Here is a 14,352-nt window from a genome sequence, read left to right on the forward strand (position 1 = left end):
CGCCGCCATCATCCCAAGGCATCGTCGGTCTGCCTGGGCCGGGCTGCACTGTGTCTATCGTCTAGGAGATACAGCGCGACGGTCCGGGTTGGCTGTTCCGGTAAGTGAGGACGAGGGCAAGGTTTCCATCATCACTCCACCAAGATAGCCCCTGTATACAATACATGCTCCGCATACCTCCGATTCCTCCTGCCATCAGTGCCTTGTTGCCATCACCACCCCTTTTCGTTGCGTCCCCAGACTTACGACCTTTGACAGACGACATTGCTGAAAGATGGCTTCTCTAGACTTTGATCAGAAGTTTCTCGGTCGGATAGCCAAACAGACAGAGGAGTCCAATCCCTTCTTGTCAAGCGCCCTCTACCAGATCTTGGGTCTGTCGGTGCTCCTAGCCCGGAGACTCATCCGTGCCAGAAAGCTCCGCAAGCTAGATACTAGTCGAGATACCCCCTCACTCTCAGCCTACCAGCATATACTATGGATGTCCCGTGAGGGCCTGTCCATACTCGAGCTATATATCCTTCCCTATGCCCAGGATAACCAGCATGGACCTGAGTGCAGAGTATTGAGCGTCAAGCTACGAGCAAGCTTCTATCACATCTTCTGCCTCTTTCACAACCAGCCACCCGTCACTGCGACCAACATGGCAAGCACTGATCCTCGCTATCCAGGCGCACCTCAGCCACTCTCTCCTAAGAATGGCAATGCTCATGGTCGCAAGACAGATACAGGCCTATCGCCCCCTTCGAAACGAGCGGGTAAACAACCGGTACTGCGTGAGCCCGTCGACTCCATCGTGTCCGAAACATCGTTTGTCACGAACCCGTATGCTGCAGGAGGTCCAGTTGGTACTCCCTCACCAGGGCCACCCATCAATGCGCCTCCAGGCCTCAACCCTATTCCTATCCCGCAGCCCTCGTCCTTTATCCTTCCACCTCTCAACTTTGTACCCTTGGCGAGTGGATACTTTACGACCGCCACACAGTATGCCACTTCCTTTCTGCCTGGCTCACATCCTTTGAGATTGTCCGTTGCGCTGGAGCACAGTGCATTCTTGTGGGACTGTCTTCACGACCACGACGGATCCCGACGCGTCGCTCGACGTGCGATCAAGGATGTTTACCGCGCGCAGGAAGCCATGGACGATACCGAGTTTGAGGACGCCGCCGAGCTCGTGGGTATTCTGGGGCGAATGATGAAGCGTAAGAGCTGGGAAGGTACACCACGCGTTGGGGGAATGGCAAGTCCGGAACCTACTGCACAGCCCGCTGCACAAGCAAGCACCTCGGAAACACCAACTCGAGCTGCTACCTCTTCCACACAGCGTCCTCAGCAAAACAGTAAAAGGGTTGCTGAAGGACCCCCTCTGGCAGACGTCTTGATACCTCCGCGGTCATCAAGTGCCACGCGCAGTCGAGCAAACACGGCGAGCAAGTCTACCCCTCGCCAGAAAGAAAGCAGCAGTCACGAAGGGACACCAAAGTCGAGTTCGCGTCGGCGTTCGGGAAGCAGCAGCAGAGACGGCACTCCCCGCGCGAAACACGTCAGTGTAGAAAGCGGTGCCAGTACAACACCTCGTGCGCCGCAAGGAAGTTCGATTCGCTCGCCTACAACGCCGTCTACAGTTCGGACTTCACACCGAACGTCGGGTAGTGCCGGCTCCTCGAAAGGAACACCGGTCGCAGGGACCTCGACGCCCTTGACCCAAAGTGCAGCTGCAACCCTTGTTTCCGAAAACATGCGCAACTCGCCATCGCTCCGCCGCTCACCCACCCTATACCCACCCGAACAATACGGCCCGCGCTATTCACCCTCGCAAGAGAGCTCATACCCGAGACAACGGAGGTGACTAGTAGAGACGGGTCGGGAAAAGCAAAGAAAGATGGAAGTGCAATGGACCGAGGGCTACCGGGAAGCCGACATTGTGCTTCTGCCATCGACGCAGCCTTCGTCGGTTTCCACCACACCCGTGAACTTTGCGGGTTCCTCCTCGTACCCAGAGTACCCTATCAAGTTTCGCATTTAGCTTTTGCCAGGACGCGCGTGCATATACCTCCCGGTGAAAGCAAACAAACTTGCCACCTCCATCATCCCCTCCCGTCGCAGATGTACAAAAGAAAAGTCATACCCCCTTGGAATCGTCTATCCACGATCCAGTTCCGACATATCCATACCTTTGTCGTACCCTTGACACTTTGTCGTCGTTTTGTACCATAACAAGCAGGCGTTGATTGGGCGTATATACTTTGTTTTCTCTCTATCTCTATCTCTCTTTTCCTTTTTCACCCTCAACAACATGTGTGTTTGCACTCTTGCATTGTAGCATACAGGAATCTTGTTCGTCAAGAGTTGTAGCTTTTTTGTTTCTTTCTCTTGTGAAGATAAAAATGGGAAGCAGACCTCTCCAGGTGCAACAATAATGTCTTGTACTGTTTTCTTTTTTTTCTACTGTTTGTTTGTTTGTTTTTCTGTTCCGTCGGCGCTGGAGGAGGTTAATCTGAGAAACTCGCGCTTTGTAGCATTGGAATAGGGTGACTGTAATGATACCATTGTGTTGGTTTGCTCCTTTTCTTGGTAGATTTGAACGTGGAAATTAAAGTAATGCTTTCTCTGTTCAAGATCTGATCATGGATTATCAACTTGACGTTACGTTTTGGGGTGCCTTATGTGTAATCGCGACTGCTTGCGATGATTTGTGGTGTTTCTAACCCTAGGTCTAACCCTAACCCTGACTCTGACCCTGACCCTACCCGTAACCTTGGCCCTAACCTTGACATGAACCCTACGCGGCTTCACTCCTAACCCATAAGAAAATGAAGGTCTTTCTTTTATTATCACGTTGTCAGTCAAAGTTCCCCTCGCTCAGGTTGGATTCTATGCCGTGGCATATTCTTATTGTTACGATGCCTGGTATATAATATTCCATACCGCAACGAAGGAAATGATAAATGTCTTACTACGTACCAACACATCGCTAAGCCCTGCAACCATACATACAGCAATTATCTCGTGCTATAATATGGCCGTTGAAACTGTGCAATAAAAGCGCTCCTCAGACACAGCTGCCATGTATGATTCTCCATCACTCCTCGACTTAAAAATCTCCACCACTTTCTTAAGCCCGCAAAACCATATTCCGTCGACTCCCGATTTTCAACAGACACACAATTATCAATTACTATTCGCGAGACATGTCTTACCAACCAACTATCCATGTCACAAAAACATTGTTCTACCACAAATTTCTACGTTACCCACCATCCCTGTCCCACAAGCCCCACTCCCACCCAATCACCTTCAAATTCTCACCCGCTTTTCCACCCCACTCCCACCCATCTTTCGCTAGCCGAGAACCCAGCTAATTCCCAGCCGTCTCCACATTTTTTCCAGCGAAAAACGTGTTTGCAACCCCACTTTGAATGCATTTTCTGCGCAACGTTATAATATGTTTAATTTTCGAGTGCTTCCATCAATCCAATAAAGTTGTTCTTCAATACAGCGAGATCAGTTCGACCTTCCATGTCAACTCAATTCAGCAGGTGTTCCGCTCCTGCTCAATGAGTTCGGCTGGGAGGTACCAACACTCGCTCCTTCTCTCTTCGAGAAGGTGCCAAGGTCGCTTAGCTCAGTTGGTTAGAGCGTGGTGCTAATAGGGACTTTGATTTCCTGTGATACGCCAAGGTCGCGAGTTCGACCCTCGTAGTGACCATTCTTTTTTTGCGTTTGTAAAATCACATTACGCCTTATTATTGTTCCTGTCTTTTTTTTGGCGCCTGCGATGTTCTAATATCACCTGCACATTCCAGTCATTTTTATTATTATTTTTTACACTGAGAAAATGCGGTATGCAAGATATACTCTAGAGGCTCCTGCGGAATGCAAGAATATCGACAAACAACTAAAGTAAAGCTTGTCTACCGTTGTAAATATCGTTTCCCCCTCCCCAAACACCACCACGACACCCTCCACTTCCACCTCCCCTTTCCTTGTACCCCGCCTCCTTCAACTTCTCCAGCAGGACTCTAGATCACACATCAGTCTATCTCCTCCAAAGTCTCGAGCAGAAAAGTCATACAGCGCTACTCCCGTTTCCCTGGTGTTCAGCACGATCTGCGGGCTGGGGGAGAGGTACTATATCGGGGAGGAGTCTTGTATCGAAGATGAGGGGGAGGTATGGCGGGGGTGTGGGGATGAGGGGACGCGGGTCTTTGTGTTGCCATTTGTTGATGGCGTGGTTTGGTTTTTTGCGTCGTTGGCGGTGGAGTGATGCACGAGGTCTTTTGTGGTTTCTTGGGGTCCAGGGGAATGCGATGCGGCGTTTTGGTAGCGGTATTGTGATGATCTTCCTAACGGGTGACTTGGAAGCTTGCTTGGCGGGATACTTCTTCTTCCTTGTCTTTTTCGTATTCAGAATGGACTCGTCGCTTGCTTCGTCGTCTTCTGTCGTTTCCTGCACTTCCACCTTTATTGTCTTGCTGTCCTTGTCATACCCCTGTGTACTATCCATGCTGCTCTTTGGCGTCCCTGCGACTACCGTCCGCGTAGGCGGTCTTGCGTCAATATCTTCATATACGAGTTTCTCTTTGAACCAGTAGGGTGTCGCACTTCCGGTTGCATGCCGCGCTTCAAAGTACTCTCTGTCGTTGGGATAGCAATCGAAGCCCAGAAGATAGAGTGTTGGATTTGGAGTTTTGCGGGTGGGCGGTTGTGTCATGTTTGGGGTGAAAAAACGAGATTTGGTTCAGGATTACGATTGGGTTTATAGAGTTGGGGATCCGGTTTGCGTGAAGAGTTAGAGGGTACAAAGGTTGCTGTAGGATTGTAGAGTTTCAGGTAGAGCAAGCATCATCTACAAACTGCGCAGCCGCAGTCAATGAAGAATTGTTGTCAGTACCTGCACTAGAGCATGGTACACTGCATCTCAAATTATTTTCGCACGAGTCTTGATTCCAGGCTTCATCAGTCTACAGCCTTCCATAGCAAATCAATACATCATGGACGCAAAGGAAACATACCGCATAAAAGCCATGACATTGTATTGATGTGATTGACATAGCAACTCTCCATGCGATGGAAACAAAGCTCCACGACAATTATCAGAGAACACATCCCGGAACAATGGGGAATGGCAGGCACGCAAGTGCAGTTTATGCCAATTTCCCTGGCACAAAGGGCAGACCCCCACTCAAGCCACCATCCACAGCCCAGGCCTGTGCGTTGACATAGCTTGCTTCATCGCTTGCTAGGAATAATACAGCCCGCGCAATCTCATCCGGCTGTCCTCCTCTCCGCAGCGGGTTCAGCTGCCCAATCTTCTTCTCAGTTCCCCTCTTCCTCGCCGCATCGTACGTGGCCCTGGTCATACCCGTTTCAATAATCCCAGGGCAGATGGCGTTGCAGCGGATACCCGATCCGGTAAGTTGGTAGGCACAGGTCTGCATCAGGCTGATGACTGCAGCCTTGGAGGCGGCGTAGTCGGTGGGGCCGGCATTCGAGCGCAGGCCTGCTACACTTGCAGTGCCGATGATGCTGCCGCTGGGGTACGGTTTTTGGTCCGAAGTCTTGAGCATTGCGCGAGAGGCGTACTTGGCTGCCAAGAAGACGGACAGGGCGTTTGTGCGCATCATGTTCATGAAGCCTTCGGTGGTTTCCTCCCAGAATACTCGGCCAGAGGCTATTCCTGCATTGGCGAAGAAGACGTCAAGACGACCATAGGCATCCAATGCATCTTGGCAGACCTTTTTGACAGGAGCCTCGTCTGCGGCGTCGAACTGGCGAATATGAATATCTGTTGAGGGATACAGCGCGTTGAGTTCGCGCTTGTGCTTCTCGAGATGAGAGTCTGAGAAGTCGCAAATATAGATTGCGCGGGCGCCATTACGCGCGAATTGATGTGCACTGGCGCGGCCGATGCCGATTTCAGAGTTTGCACCTAGAGTATTGTTAGACGGGACACTCAGTTGCGATGATGGTTGTGCATACCAGTGATGATAATGACCTTGCCTTTGACCCGTCTACAGTGAAAGTCAGCCCAGCTCAGCTGCCTGTCATTGTACACCACCTCGCATACTCACTGGTCTCCCAAGTCGCCAGCTACACTTCTGATCCCGCGCATACCTTCAAACGACACGGTCTCGGGTATGGGCTCGGAGAGCTCTTTGCTCACACCCTCCTGCTTGACTTTTGCCATAGAATCAGGCATTGTGTATGTAACTAGAAAAAGACGGGGAGGCTATTTGGACAGGGCAGCAAGGGTCGTGGGTGTTCAACGTCGCAAACTCAGAGTTGTAGGGATAATGACGAGGTTGCGGAGTTGGACGCGGAGGTAGCAAAATCCGGGGAAGATGCCGAGGTACCTAGGCAATACGAGCATGGTTTCGGGGTACGCGACATTGTCGGTTGTCGCGAGGCGCATGTTGCCGCTCGCCGACGCTTGGTAGTAACTTCATCGAGCACAGTCGCGAGTACATTCAGTTCCAACGCATGGTATTTGCTTGCACGACTCGGTCCGAATAGTACAGTAACAATTGTAATTGGCTGCGCAACACAATACTGTCTTACATGCATACTACTACTACTATTACAAGGCAAGCCTGCTCTACTCGCCATTTCCGTTTGTACTCTCCTCGTTTTCCTTGCTTGCAGCCTGCGCAGCCTTTGCCATCTTCCATTTCTGTGCGTTCGCCAGGAGTTTTGCCAAATTCGCTGCGCTCTCATCATCTGCAGGGAATACATAGTCGACGTACTCCTCAAAGCTGTCGTCATCCAGCTTTCTCCTCTTCTTGACCTTGCGCGGCATTTGTTTCTCAATCTTCCCCTTGTCCTCTGGACTACCGTGAACGTCTTCAAATGATTTCCATGCGGTAAGTAGAGCCACACGATCTTCTTTGAGATCGCGCTCCTTGAGGCGTGTGTGCGCACGCTTGAAAATTTCACGGGCACGAGCCTTGGCGGCGTCGCTGATGATTTCGTCGTCTTCGGGCGCCGACTCGTCGGGGACTCCGAGTTCGAATTGTGCCCATGAAGTCCATACCTTGACATGGTCCGTCTTCTGCAGAAGACGTTCATAGAGTGCACGTGTGCGATCATACTCGCCCTCACCTTCTTCAAAGTCAATGTAGGCTTTCCAGAGAAGCTCAGGCATGTCTAGTTGTTGCTCCTCAACGGCAAGCTCAAAGATGGCTCGCGCACGATCGAGGTCGTCCAGACCTCGTTCCAGTTCAGCAAACTTGATCCAGGTCTGGCAGTTCGACCCGTTCCATTCAATATACTTGGTGTAGAGCTGCCGACAGCGGTTGAACTCAAAGAGCTTCATTTCAAGCTCAATGTATCCTTTGAAGAGCTTGTCCTTCGGGCACATGCCCAAGCTCTGACCGAGGAGCTTTCGTGCAGTGGTAAGCTGGCCTTGCCTTACCTCAAAATGGGCAAACATTAGCCAGACCTTTGCAAAGGTAAAGCGCTTGTGTGGAAGTAGGCGGATACACTCCTGGTATATTTGGCGTGTTCGTTCAATGTCCTGTGAAACAGTTTCTTCATAGACGGCGTAGAACAACCAGAGGTAGATATACCTCCTCCAGTGTCGCTTCTCTTGTGTCGGTGGTATTTGTGCAATCGCTCGCTCGTAAATGTCACGAACTCGATCCTGGTTGCCGGATGTCTCTTCCAGGCATGCAAAATCGATCCATGCATCGTAGTTCTTGGGATTCTCCTTGATTTGTTCTTCGTAATGCACTCGTCGTTTCGACAAGACAACATCCTCAATGCCATCTCGGTCTCCGTACTGCTTCTCGAAAGTTGTAAAGGCCTTGTGCAGGTTGACCGATTTCGACCGGGGCATGCGGTCGAGGGCGAACTTGTAGATGGCTCTGGCTCGTTCCAGTTCCTTCAACCTCGCTTCGAACTTGGCGTATGCCATGAAGAGCTTCTCGTCCATAAACTCATCGCCGAGTGTGGTGACAGCAGTACCGTAGACGTCGCGCACGAGGTCGCTCGTGCCATGCTCCTCCTCGAACTTGGCCCATTTGATCCACTGCATAGTGTTAGTTGTTGAATCACAGCATCTAAAGGGTAAACTTGCATTCTTTGGTTCTGGATGGACGACAGTAAACCTTTCAAAGATAGCACGGCATCTCTCAAACTCGCCGTGTCTCTTTTCCAGCTTAATGTACGAACTCCAGGCCGCCTCATCCGGTTCCCACTGCATCCAGCGTTCAAAGACGGACCGAGCACCGTCAATGTTGCCAAGGGTCTCCTCCATATAGACATACTTGTACCATATCTTGTCAACTCGTGGGAGGATGGTAACAGCACGGTCAAGGAGGTTGCGTGCATGCTGAATGTTTCGATGCTTCATTTCGGAGTCGATATAGCGAAGCCATAGCGCGACAGACGTCGAGTCAACATCGAGGGCTCGTTCGAAGATGGATCGCGCGCGCCTGAACTCCTTCTGTTCCAGCTCCCAGGCAGCATAGCGCATCCAGTTGTTCATGTTGATACGATTCCGGCGCACATAGTCCTCGAACTCTTTTCTTTTCCTGCCCTGAAACTCATGCAGCTCCTCCATATCAGCGAAGCGCTGCGTGGGCGCCTTGAGTTTCTCATCTTGACGGTCGACGGCTTCGCGCAGAAGCTGTTCTGCAGAAATCTGGATGGGAGCGGCGGCCTTGTTCTTGACCCGTGGCGGTCCTCGTGAAGCCTCCATGATGAAGGATGGAATATGATGTTGTCGTATCTATAAAATGATTCGATGGGACGAACGAGGTGGTGAGGAAAGACGCCACGCGCGTCGTATGTGGATGCGAAAGTGGTTGCGACTGGGAAAGGTTGGGTGAGAAAGTTGGAGACGCTCGGATCAGATGGCCGGCAATCCAGCGTGGAAACGCGCACAGAATTACCACGACTCGAAGGCTGGTCGACGGCGATTGGATTTGTGTGTATGAAAAGCGGTGTTGCACGGCGATTGGTCCTTCTGTCAGGCCTTGGAAAAGTTAAGAACGCGACTGCTTCGCGCAACTTTTGGCCGCGCCGCGCCAAGCAATTAGCATCCTCAGTTTCACGTCACTGCCTTTGCAATTCCTCCATCACCCACGACACAACACTTTACCTTGCCCATACTCAACTCGACCGGCGGCCAATACAAGGCGACAGGTACGTATAATACTGCGCGCTGCCGAATCCAGCACTCAACCAAACTTTACTAGGAGGGTAACCTCCGGCCGCCGTCGCGACTGCCTCCATCTTGCGCCCGTTCTTCTCCAATCTCGACCACTGAGCCCTCTACATCACACCAAGCACCATGGCTACTCTGGAACAAGAACTTCTGGCCGACTTCGCCGACAGCGGAGACGAAGACATTCAGGACTTGGAGAATGACTTTGCCGAGGGAGACAACGGGTCCGATGATGACTTGGTAGATGAGGAGGCGGAGTACAGGGCCAAGGAGAAAAAGGACAACAAGGGACCTGCAGACATACGATCGGCTCAGCAACTCAAAGCAAACCTGGAATCCGTGCTTGCACGTATCGAGGAAACCAAGGATCAGATGGACGTTGTGGATGGTGAATCTTTCGAAGACTCGCCGGAATACAAGCTCCTCACCGAAGCCAACGAATTCTCTACTCAGATTGATGGCGAGATCGCAGCCGTTCACAAGTTTATCAGAGATCACTATTCGGCCTTCTTCCCACATCTGGAGGACCTGATCAAAAATCCCGTCGTCTACGCGAGAGCATGTTTGGTTATTGGTGGCGGGCCTTTGAAGGATATTAAGACCATTACGCCACAGCTGAAGGCAATCGATGGACTGGAGCCTGCCCAAGTCATGATTGTTGAGATCGAAGCCACACGGGTTGAAGGAAGACTTCTTGACGAGGCGGAGCTAGACTTGATAAGAAATGCCTGCCATCTGCTGCTCGAGTTGAACGCGGCAAAATCCAAAATTTTGGGCTTCGTCGAGTCGCGAACTGAAGTGTTTTGCCCCAACCTAACAGCACTTATTGGGTCCTTGACAGCCGCACATCTGATTTCGTATTCTGGAGGTATTTCCAATCTAGCCAAGACACCGGCCTGCAACATTGCGCCTTTGGGTTCGACCAAAGTGTCAGGTGCCACTGTCGGTCTTTCAAACATTGGTCTCAGACACGAAGGTTACCTCTATCATAGCGAGATTATTCAAAATCAGAGGCCCGATCTCCGAAAACAGGCGCTGCGCATTGTATCAGCCAAGGTAATACTGGCTGCTCGCGTAGACGCCCACTCGAGTTCTCGCAACGCAGACATTGGCATGGATCTAAGGAGAGAATGCGAACGCCGGCTGGACAAGCTGACTGAGCTGCCTGCAAACCAAAAGGGTCAGAGAGCGCTCCCTGTGCCAGACGAAAAGCCGTCACGCAAGCGTGGTGGAAGACGAGCACGAAAGGCCAAGGAAGCAACTGCCATGACTGAAATCCGCAAAGCGCAGAACAGAATGACGTTTGGCAAGGAAGAGAAGGAGGTGGGCTACGGAGACTCGGTCAAGGGCATGGGCATGATTGGAGCCACAGACACTGGACGCCTGCGCGCCCAGCAAATCGACCCCAAAACACGAGCCAAACTCAGCAAGAAGAACCCTGGGTGGGGCGGGGACACGACACTGGGCATGGCATCGTCGCTCAAGGGCTTTGGGGCGGGCGGGACAGCGACGAGTCTGCGCGCGCAGGGCCTGCGGACTGGCGGGGTGGGCCTGGGTGGCGCGGGAACGAGTTCGATTGCATTTACCCCCGTGCAAGGGCTTGAGCTTGTGGACCCCAAGGCTCGCGAGGAGATGCAGCGCAAGAGGAAGGCTGACGACGATCGGTGGTTTAAAGGTGGTTCGTTTACGCAGCTTAATGCCGGCTCCAAAGTAGATGCGGGAGGCTTCAAGGTGCCTGCACTACCGAATAAGAAGCCAAAGGCTGAGTGAGAGCCGTGGGCTTTGCAGTGTACATGTATTTTCATTGTCATTTTTTTGGCATTTTCAGCAGGATTACTATTTGCATCTTGGGGCGTTTTTTTTCTTTTCGTCTCTTTCAAGTGGAGGCAAGACAGTGAATAAAAACCATCTTTTCATGCTGGAATTTGAGGAAAGGGACAAAAGAAAATCAAGATCTGAGTTTTTTTTTGGGGGGTTTTTTTTTCGTCCACAGCGTGTCAAAATCTCACCTTGGTATTTTCGCATGATTCGCGCCTTGACAAGTTAATGCATGTAGCCATTGCCTTTGTGTTTGAGATGGGGGATTCACAACCAGAGAGTCCTTTATTGTGGTAGGAGGAGAGAAGATGGGTGAGATGGCGAAAGGTATAGTGTTAAACACACCAATCATCAACGCTAACATACTACCTTATTTAGCTAGATTGTTTTTTTTTCCTCTCTTAAGGATTATTATAATAGAAACAGGTCGCTCGCTTCACAGTCGGTTGTCAGGCTTTAAAAAAAAGGGCCCAGTCCAGTCCAATGCAGTCTGTTCGCGAAGGCCGTAGCGTGAACAGGTTCAGGGTCTTTTGTGATGCAGGTAGGCTAGACAGGCAGAAAGTGGTGTAGATACGGGCTTGCGCAGCAGAAAACCAAAATAGGAAAGCGGGTAATTAAGCATGTAGTGTGAATGCAGTGATTCAATGCAGAGTTTATTAGCGCAAAATAAGAGGATAGAGTTTTTTTGTTGTGACGATTATTATTACTTATTTATTTCTCTTTTTTTGCTTGTTGTCGTATTGCGCAGGGACAAAGGCGGTGGGTGGGAGGCATGAGATAAACCAGTGGCCTGGAGCCGAGATAGATTTTCTTGGGAGCTGAGTCGTTCATCAGCAGTTCATTGCGACCCAAGGCTTGCCCGAGCGCACGGGGCGGAAGGATGATGCGCAAAGCTCGCGCTCGGTTGGCGCACAACTTTGTTCGAGAAACGTTCGATGCTTTTGGAAGGGTACTAGGGGTATCCCTGACCTCGCTTTGGCTATAATGCGATAAACGAGATCTGGTTAGTGATTGTCTCAATTGCCTGTCGTTCGTGTCACAGCACTCTTCCTTTGTGACAGTAATGACGACCTGCCTAATCTATGAATGCATTTTGCGCGGCTGTTGTCGGATAGGGGTCAGAGAAGCAGAGATGAGGGAGGGGGGAGGGGGGAAAGGGCTGCGATCCTTTCTGTCCTTGTGGTTGCACCGGACCTTGTACACAATTACGGCAGCCGTTTGCGGGCGCGCATGGTCAGCCCTAAGGGACAGGCAGGGTCTTTGTGCTGTGCAACGCAGCATGTTGCGGTGCTACCAAAGGGCAAAAAGCAGCGCCCTCTTTGCAGCTGGGGGGGGGTTGGGCAAGGTCTCGAGTAGAAATTTTGACACGTGTTGATGATGTCTGGGTGGCAGGACCAGGAAGGTCGAGTTGATGCAGCAGCTACAGGTTGGTCACACAGTCTGGCGTCAGGCCACGACTCAGCCCCTTGGAGTGGTGAGTTTACCCGCCGATGGTCCGTGGGATAGCACCGACTGTCTCCTGACGCAGCGTCACGGCAGACAGGCAGCGGGGGGCTATGAGACGTTGCGGATAAATGTGTCGAGAGATTGACCATTGAAGCAACAGACGGTCTGTCAGCACCCTCTTTACGGATGATGATGACGGGGGCGCCACTGAGAAGGGAAAGCGGGCCGGCCATGCAGTGGACCCGTGCGAGGCAGCCATGGCCAATGGGGAGGCAGGGGCAGCCAGCCAGCGCACCACTTGTCACGACGGGTGGCTACGTCATGTCTCGGGAGGCCGTCGCATGGGGGCTCCCGTCGAAACAAATGCTGGTAGGGTAGGGTAGAGTAAGTAAGTAAAGTAAGTTGAATCGAGTAATGGGCATGGTCGGTTAGCTGTGGCCCTAAAGTATGTAGGGTGTGGCCAAGGGCAGCAGGGTGCAGCGGGTTGCAGTCATGGCGCATGAGCAAGCCACGATGGGCAGGCAGGCAGGCAGTAAGTATGTACTCTAAAAGTAGTAGGAGGAATAGAGTGACATGTATGTATGAACAAGAGGCGGGACGCAAGCGAGTGTGGCAGCGACAGGGGCGTGTGAATGGATAGGGAAATGGGCAATCAGGCTCAATGGCCCAATTTGCCCATGCAGCAGATGAATGGATGGATGGATGTGGATGCAGAGAGACAACGCCAGGCCAGGCCACGACACGACACGACACGACACGACCCAAGGGCGGCAGCGAGGCGGGCGGCAGCCGGTGGGACTTTTCGGGCGGGCCACGTGATGCATCGGAAGCAGGCTAGCGTGACTTGCAACATTATTTTATTTTTTTGCGAGAGCGGTGTCGAGGCTGCTCTGCTCCACCTGCTGCGGTTGCTTTTCATTCGGTGGCTAGGAGCCCAGTCGACTTTATTTCCCGGGTCCTGGTGCGGCATTTGCACTCCTCCCAGCCCGCCCGCTAACCAATTACTTGCTACCAACTGTGCTGCTTTGTGTGCATGCAGACGTGGATTTGCAAAAAGGACACGAGCATTACTCGCACTCGACTCGCCGCCGCCGCCGCCTCCGCCGCGCGCACCCCCCCGACAGTGCTGCCCTGCACGCTCTCGCTCGCTCAGCAGTACAGCCAATCTAGCAGCCCTCACACGCCAGGCGAGGCGTTAGTACCGCCCGTAACCCTGCTCGCTACCTTCCGCTCAAGCGAGGCCTCGCTTCGCCTGTAAGTCCCAAGACGTCCCCCCGTGCCCGTTCCCTCGCCCATCCGCTCCCAAGCCGCTGTGCCCTGCCACACGCGCCGCCGCCCTCCGAGGCTTCTCTCGGCCAAGCTGCTGGGAGCAGTTGTCCTCACGGTCCGGAGCTGTGGTCATTGTCGCAGGAGCACGTCGCTTGGGCTATCGTCCTTGTCCTGGTCGTCGTCGCCGCCTGTCGTCGCTGTCATCGTCCCTCTCCGTCGGCGCGCAGCCCCTCGCTCCGCCGGGCGCCTCTTGACCGAGTGTTGTGCCTAGTCTACGCATACTATTCCCTGGCCCACCCTGCCTGCTGCACACCCACCCCCCTTAGTCGCCTCTGGCTGCCTGCAAAGTCACTCGCCAACGCGTTAATCTATGCCGCAGTCGTCCTGTCCCTCAATCCTGTCCGCCGTCCCAGCGCGCAGTCTACCAGTGCGCCTGCCCGCCGCCCTCGAACCGAGCGGCCAGGCCCCTGCCAGCGGGTCAAAACGCCCTCGCCAACTCAGCTAATCCCAGTTCCTTGCCTGGCTTGCCGTCCCTCTTCCATCTGCGTTTGCCTTAAGCTTTCTAGCGCCTGCGTGCCCTCAAACTCAACCGCCGACGTGAGTTGTGCTCGTGTCTGTCTGTTGTTGTTGCGCCCCGGCGGCCTTGTCCA

The 14,352-nt window shown here is 52.6% G+C and overlaps 7 protein-coding genes across 7 annotated transcripts; 2 read left to right on the forward strand and 5 right to left on the reverse strand.

Moving 5' to 3' along the window:
• Positions 1-274: 274 nt before the first annotated feature.
• COCCADRAFT_103405 (uncharacterized protein) lies at positions 275-1,849 on the forward strand (the record flags this gene model as incomplete). The annotated part of the gene is made up of 1 exon (XM_007716872.1): positions 275-1,849. The coding sequence occupies one exon, from the start codon at positions 275-277 to the stop codon at positions 1,847-1,849; it is 1,575 nt and encodes a 524-aa protein (XP_007715062.1).
• Positions 1,850-4,069: 2,220 nt separating this feature from the next.
• Positions 4,070-4,714, reverse strand: COCCADRAFT_103375 (uncharacterized protein; the record flags this gene model as incomplete). Its single annotated transcript, XM_007716873.1, has 1 exon — positions 4,070-4,714. One exon carries the CDS (start codon positions 4,712-4,714, stop codon positions 4,070-4,072), a length of 645 nt encoding a protein of 214 aa, XP_007715063.1.
• Positions 4,715-5,147: 433 nt separating this feature from the next.
• COCCADRAFT_103434 (uncharacterized protein) lies at positions 5,148-6,202 on the reverse strand (the record flags this gene model as incomplete). The annotated part of the gene is made up of 3 exons (XM_007716874.1): positions 5,148-5,932; positions 5,983-6,014; positions 6,075-6,202. 3 exons carry the CDS (start codon positions 6,200-6,202, stop codon positions 5,148-5,150), a joined length of 945 nt encoding a protein of 314 aa, XP_007715064.1.
• Positions 6,203-6,598: 396 nt separating this feature from the next.
• On the reverse strand, positions 6,599-8,701 carry COCCADRAFT_7352 (uncharacterized protein; the record flags this gene model as incomplete). The annotated part of the gene is made up of 1 exon (XM_007716859.1): positions 6,599-8,701. The coding sequence occupies one exon, from the start codon at positions 8,699-8,701 to the stop codon at positions 6,599-6,601; it is 2,103 nt and encodes a 700-aa protein (XP_007715049.1).
• Positions 8,702-9,295: 594 nt separating this feature from the next.
• On the forward strand, positions 9,296-10,939 carry COCCADRAFT_103372 (uncharacterized protein; the record flags this gene model as incomplete). The annotated part of the gene is made up of 1 exon (XM_007716875.1): positions 9,296-10,939. One exon carries the CDS (start codon positions 9,296-9,298, stop codon positions 10,937-10,939), a length of 1,644 nt encoding a protein of 547 aa, XP_007715065.1.
• Positions 10,940-11,694: 755 nt separating this feature from the next.
• COCCADRAFT_39169 (uncharacterized protein) lies at positions 11,695-12,666 on the reverse strand (the record flags this gene model as incomplete). The annotated part of the gene is made up of 4 exons (XM_007716876.1): positions 11,695-11,777; positions 11,857-12,011; positions 12,177-12,245; positions 12,596-12,666. 4 exons carry the CDS (start codon positions 12,664-12,666, stop codon positions 11,695-11,697), a joined length of 378 nt encoding a protein of 125 aa, XP_007715066.1.
• Positions 12,667-13,091: 425 nt separating this feature from the next.
• On the reverse strand, positions 13,092-13,286 carry COCCADRAFT_103442 (uncharacterized protein; the record flags this gene model as incomplete). The annotated part of the gene is made up of 1 exon (XM_007716877.1): positions 13,092-13,286. One exon carries the CDS (start codon positions 13,284-13,286, stop codon positions 13,092-13,094), a length of 195 nt encoding a protein of 64 aa, XP_007715067.1.
• Positions 13,287-14,352: the final 1,066 nt, after the last annotated feature.

The sequence above is a fragment of the Bipolaris zeicola genome, assembly GCF_000523435.1.
Source record: "Bipolaris zeicola 26-R-13 unplaced genomic scaffold scaffold_156, whole genome shotgun sequence".
Taxonomy (NCBI): domain Eukaryota; kingdom Fungi; phylum Ascomycota; class Dothideomycetes; order Pleosporales; family Pleosporaceae; genus Bipolaris; species Bipolaris zeicola.